General features: G+C 50.9%; 1 protein-coding gene across 1 annotated transcript in view; it reads left to right on the top strand.

Annotated features, from left to right (window-relative positions):
• Nucleotides 1-3,473: 3,473 nt before the first annotated feature.
• Nucleotides 3,474-23,094, top strand: part of LOC140191844 (uncharacterized) — a 66,137-nt gene continuing 46,516 nt past the window's right edge. The window contains exons 1-9 of the mRNA XM_072249635.1: nt 3,474-3,477; nt 11,595-11,868; nt 13,073-13,202; nt 13,708-13,976; nt 17,984-18,113; nt 19,530-19,590; nt 19,672-20,151; nt 20,514-20,643; nt 21,356-21,454. Of these exons, the coding sequence (XP_072105736.1) occupies nt 3,474-3,477; nt 11,595-11,868; nt 13,073-13,202; nt 13,708-13,976; nt 17,984-18,113; nt 19,530-19,590; nt 19,672-20,151; nt 20,514-20,643; nt 21,356-21,454 (1,577 nt within the window). The remainder of the gene's footprint in view (nt 3,478-11,594; nt 11,869-13,072; nt 13,203-13,707; nt 13,977-17,983; nt 18,114-19,529; nt 19,591-19,671; nt 20,152-20,513; nt 20,644-21,355; nt 21,455-23,094) is intronic.

Raw genomic sequence — 23,094 nt, 5'->3', positions numbered from 1 at the left:
TTTATGTATTTAGAGATACAGAGTGGAACAGACTCTGCGTATTCATGAATTCACAGACACAGTGTGGAACGGACCCTGGGTATTTATGTATTTACAGACGCACAGTGGAACAGACCCTGGGTATTTATGTATTTACAGATGCAGAGTGGAACAGACCCTGGGTAGTTATGTATTTAGAGACACAGAGTGGAACAGACCATGGATATTTATGTATTCAGAGACACAGAGTGGAACACACCCTGGGCATTTATGTATTTACAGACGCAGAGTGGAACAGACCCTGGGTATTTATGTATTTAGAGACACAGAGTGGAACAGACCCTGGGTATTTATGTATTTGGAGACAGAGAGTGGAACGGACCCTGGGTATTTATGTATTTAGAGACACAGAGTGGAACGGACCCTGGGTATTTATGTATTTACAGACACAGAGTGGAACAGACCCTGGGTATTTATGTATTTAGAGACACAGAGTGGAACAGACCCTGGATATTTATGTATTTACAGACACAGAATGCAACAGACCCCGGGTATTAATGTATTTACAGACACAGAGTGGAACAGACCCTGGGTATTTATGTATTTACAGACACCGAGTGGAACACACCCTGGGTATTTATGTATTTAGGGACACCGATTGGAACAGACCCTGGGTATTTATGTATTTACAGACACAGAGTGGAACAGACCCTGGGTATTTATGTATTTACAAACACAGAGTGGAACAGACCCTGGGTATTTATGTATTCAGACACAGAGTGGAACAGACGCTGGGTATTTATGTATTTAGAGAAACAGAGTGGAACAGACCCTGGGTAATTAAGTATTTAGAGACACAGAGTGGAACAGACCATGGGTATTTATGTATTTACAGACACAGAGAGGAACAGACCCTGGGTAATTATGTATTTAGAGACACAGAGTGGAACAGACCCTGGGTATTTATGTATTCAGAGACACAGAGTGCAACAGACCCTGGGTATTTATGTATTTAGAGACACAGAGTGGAACAGACCCTGGGTATTTATGTATTTAGAGACACAGAGTGGAACAGACCCTGGGTATTATATATTTAGAGACACAGAGTGGAACAGACCCTGGGTATTTAAGTATTTAGAGAAACAGAGTGGAACAGACCCTGGGTAATTACATATTTACAGACACAGAGTGGAACAGACCCAGGGTATTTATGTATTTAGAGACACAGAGTGGAAAACACCCTGGGTATTTATGTATTTAGAGACACAGAGTGGAACAGACCCTGGGTATTTATGTAGTTAGAGACGCAGAGTCGAATAGACCCAGGGTATTTATGTATTTAGAGACAGAGAGTGGAACAGACCCTGGGTATTTATGTATTTAGAGACACAGAGTGGAACAGACCCTGGGTATTTATGAATTTAGAGACAAAAAGTGCAACAGACGCTGGGTGTTTATGTATTTAGAGACACAGAGTGGAACAAACCGTGGTTATTTATGTATTTAGGGACACAGAGTGGAACAGACCATGGGTATGTATGTATTTACAGACGCAGAGTGGAATAGTCTCTCGATATTTATGTATTTAAAGACACAGAGTGGAAGAGGCCCTGGGTAATTATGTATTTAGAGACACAGAGTGGAACAGACTATGAGTATTTATGTATTTAGAGACACAGAGTGGAACAGACCCTGGGTATTTATGTATTTAGAGACACAGAGTGGAACAGACTATGGGTATTTATGTATTTAGAGACACAGAGTGGAACGGACCCTGGGTATTTCTGTATTTACAGAAACAGAGTGGAACAGACCCTGGGTATTTATGTATTTAGAGACACAGAGTGGAACAGACCCTGGGTATTTCTGTATTTACAGAAACAGAGTGGAACAGACTCTGGGTATTTATGTATTTTCAGACACAGAGTGGAACAGACCCTGGGTATTTATGTATTTACAGACACAGAAGGGAACGGACCCTGGGGATTTTGTATTTGGAGACAAAGAGTGTAACAGACGCTCGGTGTTTATGTATTTCTAGACACAGTGAGGAACAGACCCCGGGTATTTATGTATTTACAGACACAGTGAGGAACAGAACCTTGGTATTTATGTATGTAGAGACACAGAGTGGAACAGACCGTGGGTAGTTATGAATTTACAGACACAGAGTGGAACAGTCCCTGGGCATTTATGTATTTACAGATGCAGAGTGGAACAGGCCCTGGGTATTTATGTATGTACAGACACAGTGAGGAACAGACCCTGGGTATTTATGTATTTATATACATGGAGTGGAACAAACCCTGGGTACTTATGTATTTACAAACACAGATGGAACAGACCCTGGGTATTTATCTATTTACGGAGACTGAGTGGAGCAGACCCTGGATATTTATGTATTTACAGACACAGAGTGGATCAGACCCTGGGTCTTTACGTATTTACAGACAGAGATTGTAAGAGACCCTGGATACTTATACATTTAGAGACACAGAGTGGAACAGACTGTGGGTATTTATGTATTTAGAGACACAGAGTGGAACAGACCCTGGGTATTTATGTATTTAGAGACACAGAGTGGAACAGACCCTGGGTATTCATGTATTTAGAGACACGGAGTGGAACAGACCATGGATATTTATGTATTTACAGACACAGAGTGGAACAGACCCTGGGTATGTATGTATTTACAAACACAGAGTGCAACAGACCCTCGGTATTTATGCATTTAGAGATACTGAGTGGAACAGACTCTGCGTATTTATGAATTCACAGACACAGAGTGGAACGGACCCTGGGTATTTATGTATTTAGGGACACAGAGTGGAACAAACCGTGGGTATTTAAGTATTTAGAGACACAGAGTAGAACAGACCTTGGGTATTTATGTATTCAGAGACACAGAGTGGAACAGACCCTAGGTATTTATGTATTTAGAGACACAGAGTGGAACAGACCCTGGGTATTTAAGTATTTTGAGACAGAGAGTGGAACAGACCCTGGGTATTTACGTATTTACAGACACAGAGTGGAACAGACTCTGGGTATTTATGTATTTAGAGACAAAAAGTGCAACAGACGCTGGGTGTTTATGTATTTACAGACGCAGAGTGGAATAGTCTCTCGATATTTATGTATTTACAGACACAGAGTGGAAGAGGCCCTGGGTATTTATGTATTTAGAGACACGGAGTGGAACAGACCATGGATATTTATGTATTTACAGACACAGAGTGGAACAGACCCTGGGTATGTATGTATTTACAAACAGAGAGTGCAACAGACCCTCGGTATTTATGTATTTAGAGATACAGAGTGGAACAGACTCTGCGTATTCATGAATTCACAGACACAGTGTGGAACGGACCCTGGGTATTTATGTATTTAGAGACAAAAAGTGCAACAGACGCTGGGTGTTTATGTATTTAGAGACACAGAGTGGAACAAACCGTGGTTATTTATGTATTTAGGGACACAGAGTGGAACAGACCATGGGTATGTATGTATTTACAGACGCAGAGTGGAATAGTCTCTCGATATTTATGTATTTACAGACACAGAGTGGAACAGACCCTGGGTGTTTATGTAGATACAGACACAGAGTGGAACAGACCGTGTGTATTTATGTATTTACAGACACGGAGTGGAACATAGCCAGGGTATGTATGTATTTACAAACACAGTGTGCAACAGACCCTGGGTATTTATGTATTTATAGACACAGTGAGGAACAGAACCTTGGTATTTATGTATGTAGAGACACAGAGTGGAACAGACTGTGGGTATTTATGTATGTAGAGACACAGAGTGGAACAGACCCTGGGTAGTTATGTATTTAGAGACACAGAGTGGAACAGACCCTGGGCATTTATGTATTTACAGACACAGAAGGGAACGGACCCTGGGGATTTATGTATTCAGAGACAAAGAGTGTAACAGACGCTCGGTGTTTATGTATTTCTAGACACAGAGTGGAACAGACCCCGGGTATTTATGTATTTACAGACACAGTGAGGAACAGAACCTTGGTATTTATGTATGTAGAGACAAAGAGTGGAACAGACCGTGGGTATTTATGTATTTACAAAAACAGAGTGGACAGACCCTGGGCGTTTATTCATTTAGAGACACAGAGTGGAACAGACCCTGGGTATTTATGTATTTATGGACACACTGAGGAACAGAACCTTCATATTTATGTATGTAGAGACACAGAGTGGAACAGACCGTGGGTATTTATGTATTTAGAGACACAGAGTGGAACAGACCCTGGGCATTTATGTATTTACAGATTCAGAGTGGAACAGACCGTGGATACTTATGTATTTAGGGACACAGAGTGGAACATACACTGGGTATTTATGTATTTAGATACATGGAGTGGAACAAACCCTGGGTACTTATGTATTTACAAACACAGATGGAACAGACCCTGGGTATTTATCTATTTACGGAGACTGAGTGGAGCGGACCCTGGGTATTTATATATTTACAGACACAGAGTGGATCAGACCCTGGGTCTTTACGTATTTACAGACAGAGATTGGAAGAGACCCTGGATACTTATACATTTAGAGACACAGAGTGGAACAGACCCTGGGTATTTATGTATTTACAGACACAGAGTGGAACAGACCCAGGGTATTTATGTATTTACAGACACAGAGTGGAACAGACCCAGGGTATTTATGTATTTAGAGACACAGAGTGGAACAGACCCTGGGTATTTATGTATTTAGAGACACAGAGTGGAACAGACCCTGGGTATTTATGTATTTAGAGACACAGAGTGGAACGGACCCTGGGTATTTATGTATTTAGAGACACAGAGTGGAACAGACCCTGGGTATTTATGTATTTAGAGACACAGAGTGGAACAGACCCTGGGCATTTACGTATTTACAGACAGAGATTGGAAGAGACCCTGGATACTTATATATTTAGAGACACAGAGTGGAACAGACCCTGGGTATTTATGTATTTAGAGACACAGAGTGGAACAGACCCTGGGTATTTATGTATTTACAGACACAGAGTGGAACAGACCGTGGGTATTTATGAATTTACTGACACTGAGTGGAACAGACTGGGTATGTATGTATTTACAAACACAAACTGCAACAGACCCTGGATATTTATGAATTTACAGGCACAGAGTGGAACAGACCGTGTGTATTTATGTATTTACAGACACGGAGTGGAACATAGCCAGGGTATGTATGTATTTACAAACACAGTGTGCAACAGACCCTGGGTATTTATGTATTTAGAGATACAGAGTGGAACAGACTCTGCGTATTTATGAATTCACAGTCACAAAGTGGAACGGACCCTGGGTATTTATGTATTTACAAAAACAGAATGGACAGACCCTGGGCGTTTATTCATTTAGAGACACAGAGTGGAACAGACCCTGGGCATTTATGTATTTACAGATGCAGAGCGGAACAGACCCTGGGTAGTTATGTATTTAGAGACACAGAGTGGAACAGACCCTGGGCATTTATGTATTTACAGACACAGAAGGGAACGGACCCTGGGGATTTATGTATTAAGAGACAAAGAGTGTAACAGACGCTCGGTGTTTATGTATTTCCAGACACAGAGTGGAACAGACCCCGGGTATTTATGTATTTACAGACACAGTGAGGAACAGAACCTTGGTATTTATGTATGTAGAGATACAGAGTGGAACAGACTCTGCGTATTTATGAATTCACAGACACAGTGTTGAACAGACCGTGGGTAGTTATGTATTTAGAGACACAGAGTGGAACAGACCCTGGGTATGTATGTATTTACAAACACAGAGTGCAACAGACCCTCGGTATTTATGTATTTAGAGATACAGAGTGGAACAGGCCCTGGGTATTTATGTATTCACAGACACAGAGTGGAACAGACCCTAGGTATTTAAGTATTTTGAGACAGAGAGTGGAACAGACCCTGGGTATTTACGTATTTACAGACACAGAGTGGAACAGACCCTGGGTATTTATGTATTCACAGACACAGAGTGGAAAAGACGCTGGGTATTTATGTATTTAGAGACACGGAGTGGAAAAGACCCTGGGTATTTATGTATTTAGAGACACGGAGTGGAACAGACCATGGATATTTATGTATTTACAGACACAGAGTGGAACAGACCCTGGGTATGTATGTATTTACAAACACAGAGTGCAACAGACCCTCGGTATTTATGTATTTAGAGATACAGAGTGGAACAGACCCTGGGTATTTATGTATTTAGAGACAAAAAGTGCAACAGACGATGGGTGTTTATGTATTTAGAGACACAGAGTGGAACAAACCGTGGTTATTTACGTATTTAGAGACACAGAGTGGAACAGACCCTGGGTATTTATGTATTTAGAGACACAGAGTGGAACGGACCCTGGGTATTTATGTATTTAGAGACAAAAAGTGCAACAGACGATGGGTGTTTATGTATTTAGAGACACAGAGTGGAACAAACCGTGGTTATTTACGTATTTAGAGACACAGAGTGGAACAGACCCTGGGTATTTATGTATTAGAGACACAGAGTGGAACAGACCCTGGGTATTTATGTATTAGAGACACAGAGTGGAACGGACCCTGGGCATTTCTGTATTTACAGACACAGTGCAGAACAGGCCCAGGGTGTTCATGTATTTAGATACAGATTGAGGACTCACACCACTGGGTTCAGGAACAGTTATTGCCCCTCAACCATCAGAAAGGAGGTACAGGAGCCTCAGAACACACACCACCAGGTTCAGGAACAGTTATTACCCCTCAACCATCAGAAAGGAGGTACAGGAGCCTCAGGACCCACACAAACAGGTTCAGGAACAGTTATTACCCCTCAACCATCAGGAAGGAGGTACAGGAGCCTCAGGTCCCACACCACCAGGCTCAGGAACAGTTATTACCCCTCAACCATCAGGAAGGAGGTACAGGAGCCTCAGGACCCACACCACCAGGTTCAGGAACAGTTATTACCCCTCAACCATCAGGAAGGAGGTACAGGAGCCTCAGGACCCACACCACCAGGTTCAGGAACAGTTATTACCCCTGAACCATCAGGAAGGAGGTACAGGAGCCTCAGGACCCACACCACCAGGTTCAGGGACAGTTATTACCCCTGAACCATCAGGAAGGAGGTACAGGAACCTCAGGACCCACCCCACCAGGTTCAGGAACAGTTATTACCCCTCAACCACCAGAAAGGAGGTACAGGAACCTCAAGGGCCCACACCACCAGGTTCAGGGACAGTTATTACCCCTGAACCATCAGGAAGGAGGTACAGGAGCCTCAGGTCCCACACCACCAGGTTCAGGGACAGTTATTACCCCTGAACCATCAGGAAGGAGGTACAGGAGCCTCAGGACCCACACCACCAGGTTCAGGGACAGTTATTACCCCTGAACCATCAGGAAGGAGGCACAGGAGCCTCAGGACCCACACCACCAGGTTCAGGGACAGTTATTACCCCTGAACCATCAGGAAGGAGGCACAGGAGCCTCAGGACCCACACCACCAGGTTCAGGGACAGTTATTACCCCTGAACCACCTGGAAGTAGGCACAGGAGCCTCAGGACCAACACCACCAGGTTCAGGGACAGTTATTACCCCTCAACCATCAGGAAGGAAGTACAGGAGCCTCAGGTCCCACACCGCCTGGTTCAGGATTAGTTATTACCCCCTCACCCATCTGGAAGGAGGTACAGGAGTCTCAAGACCCACTCCACCAGGTTCAGGGACAGTTATTACCCTCAACCATCAGGAAGGAGGAACAGGAGCCTCAGGACCCACACCACCAGGTTCAGGGACAGTTATTGCCCCTCAACCATCAGGAAGGAGGTACAGGAGCCTCAGGACCCACACCACCAGGTTCAGGGACAGTTATTACCCCTCAACCGTCAGGAAGGAGGTACAGGAGCCTCAGGTCCCACACCACCAGGTTCAGGAACAGTTATTACCCCCCAACCGTCAGGAAGGAGGTACAGGAGCCTCAGGACCCACACCACCAGGTTCAGCGACAGTTATTACCCCTCAACCGTCAGGAAGGAGGTAGAGGAGCCTCAGGACCCACACCACCAGGTTCAGGGACAGTTATTACCCCTCAACCGTCAGGAAGGAGGTACAGGAGCGTCAGGACCCACACCGCCTGGTTCAGGATTAGTTATTACCCCCTCACCCATCAGGAAGGAGGTACAGCACCCTCTAGACCCACACCACCGGGTTCAGGAACAGTTATTACCCCCTCAACCATCGGGAAGGAGGTACAGGAGCCTCAGGTCCCACACCACCAGGTTCAGGAACAGTTATTACCCCCTCAACCATCAGGAAGGAGGTACAGGAGCCTCAGGACCCACACCACCAAGTTCAGGAACAGTTATTACCCCTCAACCATCAGGAAGGAGGTACAGGAGCCTCAGGACCCACACCACCAGGTTCAGGAACAGTTATTACCCCTCAACCATCAGGAAAGAGGTACAGGAGCCTCAGGACCCACACCACCAGGTTCAGGGACAGTTATTACCCCTCAACCATCAGGAAGGAGGTACAGGAGCCTCAGGACCCACACCACCAGGTTCAGGAACAGTTATTACCCCTCAACCATCAGGAAGGAGGTACAGGAGCCTCAGGACCCACACCACCAGGTTCAGGAACAGTTATTACCCCTCAACCATCAGGAAGGAGGTACAGGAGCCTCAGGACCCACACCACCAGGTTCAGGAACAGTTATTACCCCTCAACCATCAGGAAGGAGGTACAGGAGCCTCAGGACCCACACCACCAGGTTCAGGAACAGTTATTACCCCTCAACCATCAGGAAGGAGGTACAGGAGCCTCAGGACCCACACCACCAGGTTCAGGAACAGTTATTACCCCTCAACCATCAGGAAGGAGGTACAGGAGCCTCAGGACCCACATCACCAGGTTCAGGAACAGTTATTACCCTCTCAACCATCAGGAAGGAGGTACAGGAGCCTCAGGACCCACATCACCAGGTTCAGGAACAGTTATTACCCCTCAACCATCAGGAAGGAGGTACAGGAGCCTCAGGACCCACACCACCAGGTCCAGGGACAGTTATTACCCCTCAACCATCAGAAAGGAGGTACAGGAGCCTCAGGACCCACACCACCAGGTTCAGGGACAGTTATTACCCCCTCAACCATCAGGAAGGAGGTACAGGAGCCTCAGGACCCACACCACCAGGTTCAGGGACAGTTATTACCCCCTCAACCATCAGGAAGGAGGTACAGGAGCCTCAGGAGCCACACCACCAGGTTCAGGAACAGTTATTACCCCCTCAACCATCAGGAAGGAGGTACAGGAGCCTCAGGACCCACACCAGCAGGTTCAGGAACAGTTATTACCCCCTCAACCATCAGGAAGGAGGTACAGGAGCCTCAGGACCCACACCAGCAGGTCCAGGAACAGTTATTACCCCTCAACCATCAGGAAGGAGGTACAGGAGCCTCAGGACCCACACCAGCAGGTCCAGGAACAGTTATTACCCCTCAACCATCAGGAAGGAGGTACAGGAGCCTCAGGACCCACACCACCAGGTTCAGGGACAGTTATTACCCCCTCAACCATCAGGAAGGAGGTACAGGAGCCTCAGGACCCACACCACCAGGTTCAGGAACAGTTATTACCCCTCAACCATCAGGAAGGAGGTACAGGAGCCTCAGGACCCACACCACCAGGTTCAGGGACAGTTATTACCCCCTCAACCATCAGGAAGGAGGTACAGGAGCCTCAGGACCCACACCACCAGGTTCAGGAACTGTTATTACCCCTCAGCCATCAGGAAGGAGGTACAGGAGCCTCAGGACCCACACCACCAGGTTCAGGAACAGTTATTACCCCTCAACCATCAGGAAGGAGGTACAGGAGCCTCAGGACCCACACCACCAGGTTCAGGAACAGTTATTACCCCTCAACCATCAGGAAGGAGGTACAGGAGCCTCAGGACCCACACCACCAGGTTCAGGAACAGTAATTACCCCTCAACCATCAGGAAGGAGGTACAGGAGCCTCAGGACCCACACCACCAGGTTCAGGAACAGTTATTACCCCTCAACCATCAGGAAGGAGGTACAGGAGCCTCAGGACCCACACCACCAGGTTCAGGAACAGTTATTACCCCTCAACCATCAGGAAGGAGGTACAGGAGCCTCAGGTCCCACACCACCAGGTTCAGGAACAATTATTACCCCTCAACCATCAGGAAGGAGGTACAGGAGCCTCAGGACCCACACCACCAGGTTCAGGAACAGTTATTACCCCTGAACCATCAGGAAGGAGGTACAGGAGCCTCAGGACCCACACCACCAGGTTCAGGGACAGTTATTACCCCTGAACCATCAGGAAGGAGGTACAGGAGCCTCAGGACCCACACCACCAGGTTCAGGGACAGTTATTACCCCTGAACCATCAGGAAGGAGGTACAGGAACCTCAGGACCCACCCCACCAGGTTCAGGAACAGTTATTACCCCTCAACCACCAGAAAGGAGGTACAGGAACCTCAGGTCCCACACCATCAGGTTCAGGAACAGTTATTACCCCTCAACCATCAGGAAGGAGGTACAGGAGCCTCAGGACCCACATCACCAGGTTCAGGAACAGTTATTACCCTCTCAACCATCAGGAAGGAGGTACAGGAGCCTCAGGACCCACATCACCAGGTTCAGGAACAGTTATTACCCCTCAACCATCAGGAAGGAGGTACAGGAGCCTCAGGACCCACACCACCAGGTCCAGGGACAGTTATTACCCCTCAACCATCAGAAAGGAGGTACAGGAGCCTCAGGACCCACACCACCAGGTTCAGGGACAGTTATTACCCCCTCAACCATCAGGAAGGAGGTACAGGAGCCTCAGGACCCACACCACCAGGTTCAGGGACAGTTATTACCCCCTCAACCATCAGGAAGGAGGTACAGGAGCCTCAGGAGCCACACCACCAGGTTCAGGAACAGTTATTACCCCCTCAACCATCAGGAAGGAGGTACAGGAGCCTCAGGACCCACACCAGCAGGTTCAGGAACAGTTATTACCCCCTCAACCATCAGGAAGGAGGTACAGGAGCCTCAGGACCCACACCAGCAGGTCCAGGAACAGTTATTACCCCTCAACCATCAGGAAGGAGGTACAGGAGCCTCAGGACCCACACCAGCAGGTCCAGGAACAGTTATTACCCCTCAACCATCAGGAAGGAGGTACAGGAGCCTCAGGACCCACACCACCAGGTTCAGGGACAGTTATTACCCCCTCAACCATCAGGAAGGAGGTACAGGAGCCTCAGGACCCACACCACCAGGTTCAGGAACAGTTATTACCCCTCAACCATCAGGAAGGAGGTACAGGAGCCTCAGGACCCACACCACCAGGTTCAGGGACAGTTATTACCCCCTCAACCATCAGGAAGGAGGTACAGGAGCCTCAGGACCCACACCACCAGGTTCAGGAACTGTTATTACCCCTCAGCCATCAGGAAGGAGGTACAGGAGCCTCAGGACCCACACCACCAGGTTCAGGAACAGTTATTACCCCTCAACCATCAGGAAGGAGGTACAGGAGCCTCAGGACCCACACCACCAGGTTCAGGAACAGTTATTACCCCTCAACCATCAGGAAGGAGGTACAGGAGCCTCAGGACCCACACCACCAGGTTCAGGAACAGTAATTACCCCTCAACCATCAGGAAGGAGGTACAGGAGCCTCAGGACCCACACCACCAGGTTCAGGAACAGTTATTACCCCTCAACCATCAGGAAGGAGGTACAGGAGCCTCAGGACCCACACCACCAGGTTCAGGAACAGTTATTACCCCTCAACCATCAGGAAGGAGGTACAGGAGCCTCAGGTCCCACACCACCAGGTTCAGGAACAATTATTACCCCTCAACCATCAGGAAGGAGGTACAGGAGCCTCAGGACCCACACCACCAGGTTCAGGAACAGTTATTACCCCTGAACCATCAGGAAGGAGGTACAGGAGCCTCAGGACCCACACCACCAGGTTCAGGGACAGTTATTACCCCTGAACCATCAGGAAGGAGGTACAGGAGCCTCAGGACCCACACCACCAGGTTCAGGGACAGTTATTACCCCTGAACCATCAGGAAGGAGGTACAGGAACCTCAGGACCCACCCCACCAGGTTCAGGAACAGTTATTACCCCTCAACCACCAGAAAGGAGGTACAGGAACCTCAGGACCCACACCACCAGGTTCAGGAACAGTTATTACCCCCCAACCACCAGGAAGGAGGTACAGGAACCTCAGGTCCCACACCACCAGGTTCAGGGACAGTTATTACCCCTCAACCGTCAGGAAGGAGGTACAGGAACCTCAGGTCCCACACCATCAGGTTCAGGGACAGTTATTACCCCTCAACCGTCAGGAAGGAGGTACAGGAGCCTCAGGACCCACACCACCAGGTTCAGGGACAGTTATTACCCCTCAACCATCAGGAAGGAGGTACAGGAGCCTCAGGACCCACACCACCAGGTTCAGGGACAGTTATTACCCCTCAACCATCAGGAAGGAGGTACAGGAGCCTCAGGTCCCACACCACCAGGTTCAGGAACAGTTATTACCCCTCAACCATCAGGAAGGAGGTACAGGAGCCTCAGGTCCCACACTACCAGGTTCAGGGACAGTTATTACCTCTCAACCATCAGGAAGGAGGTACAGGAGCCTCAGGACCCACACCACCAGGTTCAGGGACAGTTATTACCCCCTCAACCATCAGGAAGGAGGTACAGGAGCCTCTGGACCCACACCAGCAGGTTCAGGAACAGTTATTACCCCCTCAACCATCAGAAAGGAGGTACAGGAGCCTCAGGACCCACACCAGCAGGTTCAGGAACAGTTATTACCCCTCAACCATCAGGAAGGAGGTACAGGAGCCTCAGGACCCACACCACCAGGTCCAGGGACAGTTATTACCCCTCAACCATCAGAAAGGAGGTACAGGAGCCTCAGGACCCACACCACCAGGTTCAGGGACAGTTATTACCCCTCAACCATCAGAAAGGAGGTACAGGAGCCTCAGGACCCACACCACCAGGTTCAGGGACAGTTATTACCCCCTCAACCATCAGGAAGGAGGTACAGGAGCCTCAGGACCCACACCACCAGGTTCAGGGACAGTTATTACCCCCTCAACCATCAGGAAGGAGGTACAGGAGCCTCAGGACCCACACCACCAGGTTCAGGAACAGTTATTACCCCCTCAACCATCAGGAAGGAGGTACAGGAGCCTCAGGACCCACACCAGCAGGTTCAGGAACAGTTATTACCCCCTCAACCATCAGGAAGGAGGTACAGGAGCCTCAGGACCCACACCAGCAGGTCCAGGAACAGTTATTACCCCTCAACCATCAGGAAGGAGGTACAGGAGCCTCAGGACCCACACCAGCAGGTCCAGGAACAGTTATTACCCCTCAACCATCAGGAAGGAGGTACAGGAGCCTCAGGACCCACACCAGCAGGTTCAGGGACAGTTATTACCCCCTCAACCATCAGGAAGGAGGTACAGGAGCCTCAGGACCCACACCACCAGGTTCAGGAACAGTTATTACCCCTCAACCATCAGGAAGGAGGTACAGGAGCCTCAGGACCCACACCACCAGGTTCAGGGACAGTTATTACCCCCTCAACCATCAGGAAGGAGGTACAGGAGCCTCAGGACCCACACCACCAGGTTCAGGAACTGTTATTACCCCTCAGCCATCAGGAAGGAGGTACAGGAGCCTCAGGACCCACACCACCAGGTTCAGGAACAGTTATTACCCCTCAACCATCAGGAAGGAGGTACAGGAGCCTCAGGACCCACACCACCAGGTTCAGGAACAGTTATTACCCCTCAACCATCAGGAAGGAGGTACAGGAGCCTCAGGACCCACACCACCAGGTTCAGGAACAGTAATTACCCCTCAACCATCAGGAAGGAGGTACAGGAGCCTCAGGACCCACACCACCAGGTTCAGGAACAGTTATTACCCCTCAACCATCAGGAAGGAGGTACAGGAGCCTCAGGACCCACACCACCAGGTTCAGGAACAGTTATTACCCCTCAACCATCAGGAAGGAGGTACAGGAGCCTCAGGTCCCACACCACCAGGTTCAGGAACAATTATTACCCCTCAACCATCAGGAAGGAGGTACAGGAGCCTCAGGACCCACACCACCAGGTTCAGGAACAGTTATTACCCCTGAACCATCAGGAAGGAGGTACAGGAGCCTCAGGACCCACACCACCAGGTTCAGGGACAGTTATTACCCCTGAACCATCAGGAAGGAGGTACAGGAACCTCAGGACCCACCCCACCAGGTTCAGGAACAGTTATTACCCCTCAACCACCAGAAAGGAGGTACAGGAACCTCAGGACCCACCCCACCAGGTTCAGGAACAGTTATTACCCCCCAACCACCAGGAAGGAGGTATAGGAGCCTCAGGACCCACACCACCAGGTTCAGGGACAGTTATTACCCCCCCAACCATCAGGAAGGAGGTACAGGAACCTCAGGTCCCACACCACCAGGTTCACGGACAGTTATTACCCCTCAACCGTCAGGAAGGAGGTACAGGAACCTCAGGTCCCACACCACCAGGTTCAGGGACAGTTATTACCCCTCAACCATCAGGAAGGAGGTACAGGAGCCTCAGGACCCACACCACCAGGTTCAGGGACAGTTATTACCCCTCAACCATCAGGAAGGAGGTACAGGAGCCTCAGGACCCACACCACCAGGTTCAGGGACAGTTATTACCCCTCAACCATCAGGAAGGAGGTACAGGAGCCTCAGGTCCCACACCACCAGGTTCAGGAACAGTTATTACCCCTCAACCATCAGGAAGGAGGTACAGGAGCCTCAGGACCCACACCACCAGGTTCAGGGACAGTTATTACCCCTGAACCATCAGGAAGGAGGTACAGGAGCCTCAGGACCCACACCACCAGGTTCAGGGACAGTTATTACCCCTGAACCATCAGGAAGGAGGTACAGGAGCCTCAGGACCCACACCACCAGGTTCAGGGACAGTTATTACCCCTGAACCACCAGGAAGGAGGTACAGGAGCCTCAGGACGCACACCAGCAGGTTCAGGGACAGTTATTACCCCTCAACCATCAGGAAGGAGGTACAGGAGCCTCAGGTCCCACACCACCAGGTTCAGGGACAGTTATTACCCCTGAACCATCAGGAAGGAGGTACAGGAGCCTCAGGACCCACACCACCAGGTTCAGGGACAGTTATTACCCCTGAACCATCAGGAAGGAGGTACAGGAGCCTCAGGTCCCACACCACCAGGTTCAGGGACAGTTATTACCCCTGAACCATCAGGAAGGAGGCACAGGAGCCTCAGGACCCACACCACCAGGTTCAGGGACAGTTATTACCCCTGAACCATCAGGAAGGAGGCACAGGAGCCTCAGGACCCACACCACCAGGTTCAGGGACAGTTATTACCCCTGAACCATCAGGAAGGAGGCACAGGAGCCTAAGGACCCACACCACCAGGTTCAGGGACAGTTATTACCCCTGAACCACCTGGAAGTAGGCACAGGAGCCTCAGGACCCACACCACCAGGTTCAGGGACAGTTATTACCCCTCAACCATCAGGAAGGAAGTACAGGAGCCTCAGGTCCCACACCGCCTGGTTCAGGATTAGTTATTACCCCCTCACCCATCTGGAAGGAGGTACAGGAGCCTCAAGACCCACTCCACCAGGTTCAGGGACAGTTATTACCCCTCAACCATCAGGAAGGAGGAACAGGAGCCTCAGGACCCACATCACCAGGTTCAGGGACAGTTATTACCCCTCAACCATCAGGAAGGAAGTACAGGAGCCTCAGGTCCCACACCGCCTGGTTCAGGATCAGTTATTACCCCCTCACCCATCTGGAAGGAGGTACAGGAGCCTCAAGACCCACACCACCAGGTTCAGGGACAGTTATTACCCCTCAACCATCAGGAAGGAGGAACAGGAGCCTCAGGACCCACACCACCAGGTTCAGGAACAGTTATTGCCCCTCAACCATCAGGAAGGAGGTACAGGAGCCTCAGGACCCACACCACCAGGTTCAGGGACAGTTATTGCCCCTCAACCATCAGGAAGGAGGTACAGGAGCCTCAGGACCCACACCACCAGGTTCAGGGACAGTTATTACCCCTCAACCATCAGGAAGGAGGTACAGGAGCCTCAGGACCCACACCACCAGGTTCAGGGACAGTTATTACCCCTCAACCATCAGGAAGGAGGTACAGGAGCCTCAGGTCCCACACCACCAGGTTCAGGAACAGTTATTACCCCTCAACCATCAGGAAGGAGGTACAGGAGCCTCAGGACCCACACCACCAGGTTCAGGGACAGTTATTACCCCTGAACCATCAGGAAGGAGGCACAGGAGACTCAGGTCCCACACCACCAGGTTCAGGGACAGTTATTATCCCTGAACCATCAGGAAGGAGGTACAGGAGCCTCAGGACCCACACCACCAGGTTCAGGGACAGTTATTACCCCTGAACCACCAGGAAGTAGGTACAGGAGCCTCAGGACGCACACCACCAGGTTCAAGGACAGTTATTACCCCCTCAACCATCAGGAAGGAGGTACAGGAGCCTCAGGACCCACACCACCAGGTTCAGGGACAGTTATTACCCCTCAACCATCAGGAAGGAGGTACAGGAGCCTCAGGACCCACACCACCAGGTTCAGGGCCAGTTATGACCCCTCAACCATCAGGAAGGAGGTACAGGAGCCTCAGGACCCACACCACCAGGTTCAGGGACAGTTATTACCCCTCAACCATCAGGAAGGAGGTACAGGAGCCTCAGGACCCACACCAGCAGGTTCAGGGACAGTTATTACCCCTCAACCATCAGGAAGGAGGTACAGGAGCCTCAGGTCCCACACCACCAGGTTCAGGGACAGTTATTACCCCTGAACGATCAGGAAGGAGGTACAGGAGCCTCAGGACCCACACCACCAGGTTCAGGGACAGTTATTACCCCTGAACCATCAGGAAGGAGGTACAGGAGCCTCAGGTCCCACACCACCAGGTTCAGGGACAGTTATTACCCCTGAACCATCAGGAAGGAGGTACAGGAGCCTCAGGACCCACACCATCAGGTTCAGGGACAGTTATTACCCCTGAACCATCAGGAAGGAGGCACAGGAGCCTCAGGACCCACACCACCAGGTTCAGGGACAGTTATTACCCCTGAACCATCAGGAAGGAGGCACAGGAGCCTCAGGACCCACACCACCAGGTTCAGGGACAGTTATTACCCCTGAACCACCTGGAAGTAGGCACAGGAGCCTCAGGACCAACACCACCAGGTTCAGGGACAGTTATTACCCCTCAACCATCAGGAAGGAAGTACAGGAGCCTCAGGTCCCACACCGCCTGGTTCAGGATTAGTTATTACCCCCTCACCCATCTGGAAGGAGGTACAGGAGTCTCAAGACCCACTCCACCAGGTTCAGGGACAGTTATTACCCTCAACCATCAGGAAGGAGGAACAGGAGCCTCAGGACCCACACCACCAGGTTCAGTGACAGTTATTACCCCTCAACCGTCAGGAAGGAGGTATAGGAGCCTCAGGTCCCACACCACCAGGTTCAGGAACAGTTATTACCCCCCAACCGTCAGGAAGGAGGTACAGGAGCCTCAGGACCCACACCACCAGGTTCAGGAACAGTTATTACCCCCCAACCGTCAGGAAGGAGGTACAGGAGCCTCAGGACCCACACCACCAGGTTCAGCGACAGTTATTACCCCTCAACCGTCAGGAAGGAGGTAGAGGAGCTTCAGGACCCACACCACCAGGTTCAGGGACAGTTATTACCCCTCAACCGTCAGGAAGGAGGTACAGGAGCGTCAGGACCCACACCGCCTGGTTCAGGATTAGTTATTACCCCCTCACCCATCAGGAAGGAGGTACAGCAGCCTCTAGACCCACACCACCGGGTTCAGGAACAGTTATTACCCCCTCAACCATCGGGAAGGAGGTACAGGAGCCTCAGGTCCCACACCACCAGGTTCAGGAACAGTTATTACCCCCTCAACCATCAGGAAGGAGGTACAGGAGCCTCAGGACCCACACCACCAAGTTCAGGAACAGTTATTACCCCTCAACCATCAGGAAGGAGGTACAGGAGCCTCAGGACCCACACCACCAGGTTCAGGAACAGTTATTACCCCTCAACCATCAGGAAAGAGGTACAGGAGCCTCAGGACCCACACCACCAGGTTCAGGGACAGTTATTACCCCTCAACCATCAGGAAGGAGGTACAGGAGCCTCAGGACCCACACCACCAGGTTCAGGAACAGTTATTACCCCTCAACCATCAGGAAGGAGGTACAGGAGCCTCAGGACCCACACCACCAGGTTCAGGAACAGTTATTACCCCTCAACCATCAGGAAGGAGGTACAGGAGCCTCAGGACCCACACCACCAGGTTCAGGAACAGTTATTACCCCTCAACCATCAGGAAGGAGGTACAGGAGCCTCAGGACCCACACCACCAGGTTCAGGGACAGTTATTACCCACTCAACCATCAGGAAGGAGGTACAGGAGCCTCAGGACCCACAGCACCAGGTTCAGGAACAGTTATTACCCCTCAACCATCAGGAAGGAGGTACAGGAGCCTCAGGACCCACAGCACCAGGTTCAAGAACAGTTATTACCCCTCAACCATCAGGAAGGAGGTACAGGATCCTCAGGACCCACACCACCAGGTTCAGGAACAGTTATTACCCTCTCAACCATCAGGAAGGAGGTACAGGAGCCTCAGGACCCACATCACCAGGTTCAGGAACAGTTATTACCCCTCAACCATCAGGAAGGAGGTACAGGAGCCTCAGGACCCACACCACCAGGTTCAGGGACAGTTATTACCCCTCAACCATCAGGAAGGAGGTACAGGAGCCTCAGGACCCACACCACCAGGTTCAGGAACAGTTATTACCCCTCAGCCATCAGGAAGGAGGTACAGGAGCCTCAGGTCCCACACCACCAGGTTCAGGAACAGCTATTACCCCTCAACCATCAGGAAGGAGGTACAGGAGCCTCAGGACTCACACCACCAGGTTCAGGGACAGTTATTACCCCTCAACCATCAGGAAGGAGGTACGGGAGCCTCAGGACCCACACCACCAGGTTCAGGAACAGTTATTACCCCTCAACCATCAGGAAGGAGGTACAGGAGCCTCAGGACTCACACCACCAGGTTCAAGGACAGTTATTACCCCTCAACCATCAGGAAGGAGGTACGGGAGCCTCAGGTCCCACACTACCAGGTTCAGGGACAGTTATTACCTCTCAACCATCAGGAAGGAGGTACAGGAGCCTCAGGACCCACACCACCAGGTTCAGGGACAGTTATTACCCCCTCAACCATCAGGAAGGAGGTACAGGAGCCTCAGGACCCACACCAGCAGGTTCAGGAACAGTTATTACCCCCTCAACCATCAGGAAGGAGGTACAGGAGCCTCAGGACCCACACCAGCAGGTTCAGGAACAGTTATTACCCCTCAACCATCAGGAAGGAGGTACAGGAGCCTCAGGACCCACACCACCAGGTCCAGGGACAGTTATTACCCCTGAACCATCAGAAAGGAGGTACAGGAGCCTCAGGACCCACACCACCAGGTTCAGGGACAGTTATTACCCCTCAACCATCAGGAAGGAGGTACAGGAGCCTCAGGACCCACACCACCAGGTTCAGGGACAGTTATTACCCCCTCAACCATCAGGAAGGAGGTACAGGAGCCTCAGGACCCACACCACCAGGTTCAGGGACAGTTATTACCCCCTCAACCATCAGGAAGGAGGTACAGGAGCCTCAGGACCCACACCAGCAGGTTCAGGAACAGTTATTACCCCCTCAACCATCAGGAAGGAGGTACAGGAGCCTCAGGACCCACACCAGCAGGTTCAGGAACAGTTATTACCCCTCAACCATCAGGAAGGAGGTACAGGAGCCTCAGGACCCACACCAGCAGGTCCAGGAACAGTTATTACCCCTCAACCATCAGGAAGGAGGTACAGGAGCCTCAGGACCCACACCACCAGGTTCAGGGACAGTTATTACCCCCTCAACCATCAGGAAGGAGGTACAGGAGCCTCAGGACCCACACCACCAGGTTCAGGAACAGTTATTACCCCTCAACCATCAGGAAGGAGGTACAGGAGCCTCAGGACCCACACCACCAGGTTCAGGAACAGTTATTACCCCTCAACCATCAGGAAGGAGATACAGGAGCCTCAGGACCCACACCACCAGGTTCAGGAACAGTAATTACCCCTCAACCATCAGGAAGGAGGTACAGGAGCCTCAGGACCCACACCACCAGGTTCAGGAACAGTTATTACCCCTCAACCATCAGGAAGGAGGTACGGGAGCCTCAGGACCCACACCACCAGGTTCAGGAACAGTTATTACCCCCTCAACCATCAGAAAGGAGGTACGGGAACCTCAGGACCCACACCACCAGGTTCAGGGACAGTTATTACCCCTCAACCATCAGGAAGGAGGTACAGGAGCCTCAGGACCCACGCCACCAGGTTCAGGGACAGTTATTACCCCCTCAACCATCAGGAAGGAGGTACAGGAGCCTCAGGACCCACACCACCAGGTTCAGGAACAGTTATTACCCCCTCACCATCAGGAAGGAGGTACAGGAGCCTCAGGACCCACACCACCAGGTTCAGGGACAGTTATTACCCCTCAACCATCAGGAAGGAGGTACAGGAGCCTCAGGACCCACACCACCAGGTTCAGGGACAGTTATTACCCCTCAACCATCAGGAAGGAGGTACAGGAGCCTCAGGTCCCACACCACCAGGTTCAGGGACAGTTATTACCCCTCAACCATCAGGAAGGAGGTACAGGAGCCTCAGGACCCACACCACCAGGTTCAGGGACAGTTATTACCCCTCAACCATCAGGAAGGAGGTACAGGAGCCTCAGGACCCACACCACCAGGTTCAGGGACAGTTATTACCCCTCAACCATCAGGAAGGAGGTACAGGAGCCTCAGGACCCACACCACCAGGTTCAGGAACAGTTATTACCCCTCAACCATCAGGAAGGAGGTACAGGAGCCTCAGGACCCACACCACCAGGTTCAGGAACAGTTATTACCCCTCAACCATCAGGAAGGAGGTACAGGAGCCTCAGGACCCACACCACCAGGTTCAGGAACAGTTATTACCCCTCAACCATCAGGAAGGAGGGACAGGAACCTCAGGACCCACATCACCAGGTTCAGGAACAGTTATTACCCCTCAACCATCAGGAAGGAGGTACAGGAGCCTCAGGACCCACACCACCAGGTTCAGGAACAGTTATTACCCCCTCAACCATCAGGAAGGAGGTACAGGAGCCTCAGGACCCACACCACCAGGTTCAGGAACAGTTATTACCCCTCAACCATCAGGAAGGAGGTACAGGAGCCTCAGGACCCACACCACCAGGTTCAGGAACAGTTATTACCCCTCAACCATCAGGAAGGAGGTACAGGAGCCTCAGGACCCACACCACCAGGTTCAGGAACAGTTATTACCCCTCAACCATCGGGAAGGAGGTACAGGAGCCTCAGGACCCACACCACCAGGTTCAGGAACAGTTATTACCCCTCAACCATCAGGAAGGAGGGACAGGAACCTCAGGACCCACATCACCAGGTTCAGGAACAGTTATTACCCCTCAACCATCAGGAAGGAGGTACAGGAGCCTCAGGACCCACACCACCAGGTTCAGGAACAGTTATTACCCCCTCAACCATCAGGAAGGAGATACAGGAGCCTCAGGTCCCACATCACCAGGTGCAGGAACAGTTATTACCCCTCAACCATCAGGAAGGAGGTACAGGAGCCTCAGGACCCACACCACCAGGTTCAGGAACAGTTATTACCCCTCAACCATCAGGAAGGAGGGACAGGAACCTCAGGACCCACATCACCAGGTTCAGGAACAGTTATTACCCCTCAACCATCAGGAAGGAGGTACAGGAGCCTCAGGACCCACACCACCAGGTTCAGGAACAGTTATTACCCCCTCAACCATCAGGAAGGAGATACAGGAGCCTCAGGACCCACACCACCAGGTTCAGGAACAGTTATTACCCCTCAACCATCGGGAAGGAGGTACAGGAGCCTCAGGACCCACACCACCAGGTTCAGGAACAGTTATTACCCCTCAACCATCAGGAAGGAGGGACAGGAACCTCAGGACCCACATCACCAGGTTCAGGAACAGTTATTACCCCTCAACCATCAGGAAGGAGGTACAGGAGCCTCAGGACCCACACCACCAGGTTCAGGAACAGTTATTACCCCCTCAACCATCAGGAAGGAGATACAGGAGCCTCAGGTCCCACATCACCAGGTGCAGGAACAGTTATTACCCCTCAACCATCAGGAAGGAGGTACAGGAGCCTCAGGACCCACACCACCAGGTTCAGGAACAGTTATTACCCCTCAACCATCAGGAAGGAGGGACAGGAACCTCAGGACCCACATCACCAGGTTCAGGAACAGTTATTACCCCTCAACCATCAGGAAGGAGGTACAGGAGCCTCAGGACCCACACCACCAGGTTCAGGAACAGTTATTACCCCCTCAACCATCAGGAAGGAGATACAGGAGCCTCAGGTCCCACATCACCAGGTGCAGGAACAGTTATTACCCCTCAACCATCAGGAAGGAGGTACAGGAGCCTCAGGTCCCACACCACCAGGTTCAGGAACAGTTATTACCCCTCAACCATCAGGAAGGAGGTACAGGAGCCTCAGGTCCCACACCACCAGGTTCAGGGACAGTTATTACCCCATCAACCATCAGGAAGGAGGTACAGGAGCCTCAGGTCCCACACCACCAGGTTCAGGAACAGTGGTATCTGGAACCAAAGGGAATAAGTTCACTCAACGTCTCTCTCTATCATTGACCTGTTCCCACTCCCTCTCTACTCAGTTTGAAGGATTCTTCTTCCGCTGTTCTCGATATTTGTTGCACATGTATTATCATTATGCCGATTATTTTCCTCATTTTCATTATTTGTTTGTCCGGTCCTTTTGTCTCAGTTT

The sequence above is a fragment of the Mobula birostris genome, chromosome X (assembly GCF_030028105.1).
Source record: "Mobula birostris isolate sMobBir1 chromosome X, sMobBir1.hap1, whole genome shotgun sequence".
NCBI lineage: Eukaryota > Metazoa > Chordata > Chondrichthyes > Myliobatiformes > Myliobatidae > Mobula > Mobula birostris.
The sequence above is the reverse complement of the archived record's forward strand: the minus strand, read 5'-3'. Positions and strand labels throughout refer to the sequence as shown.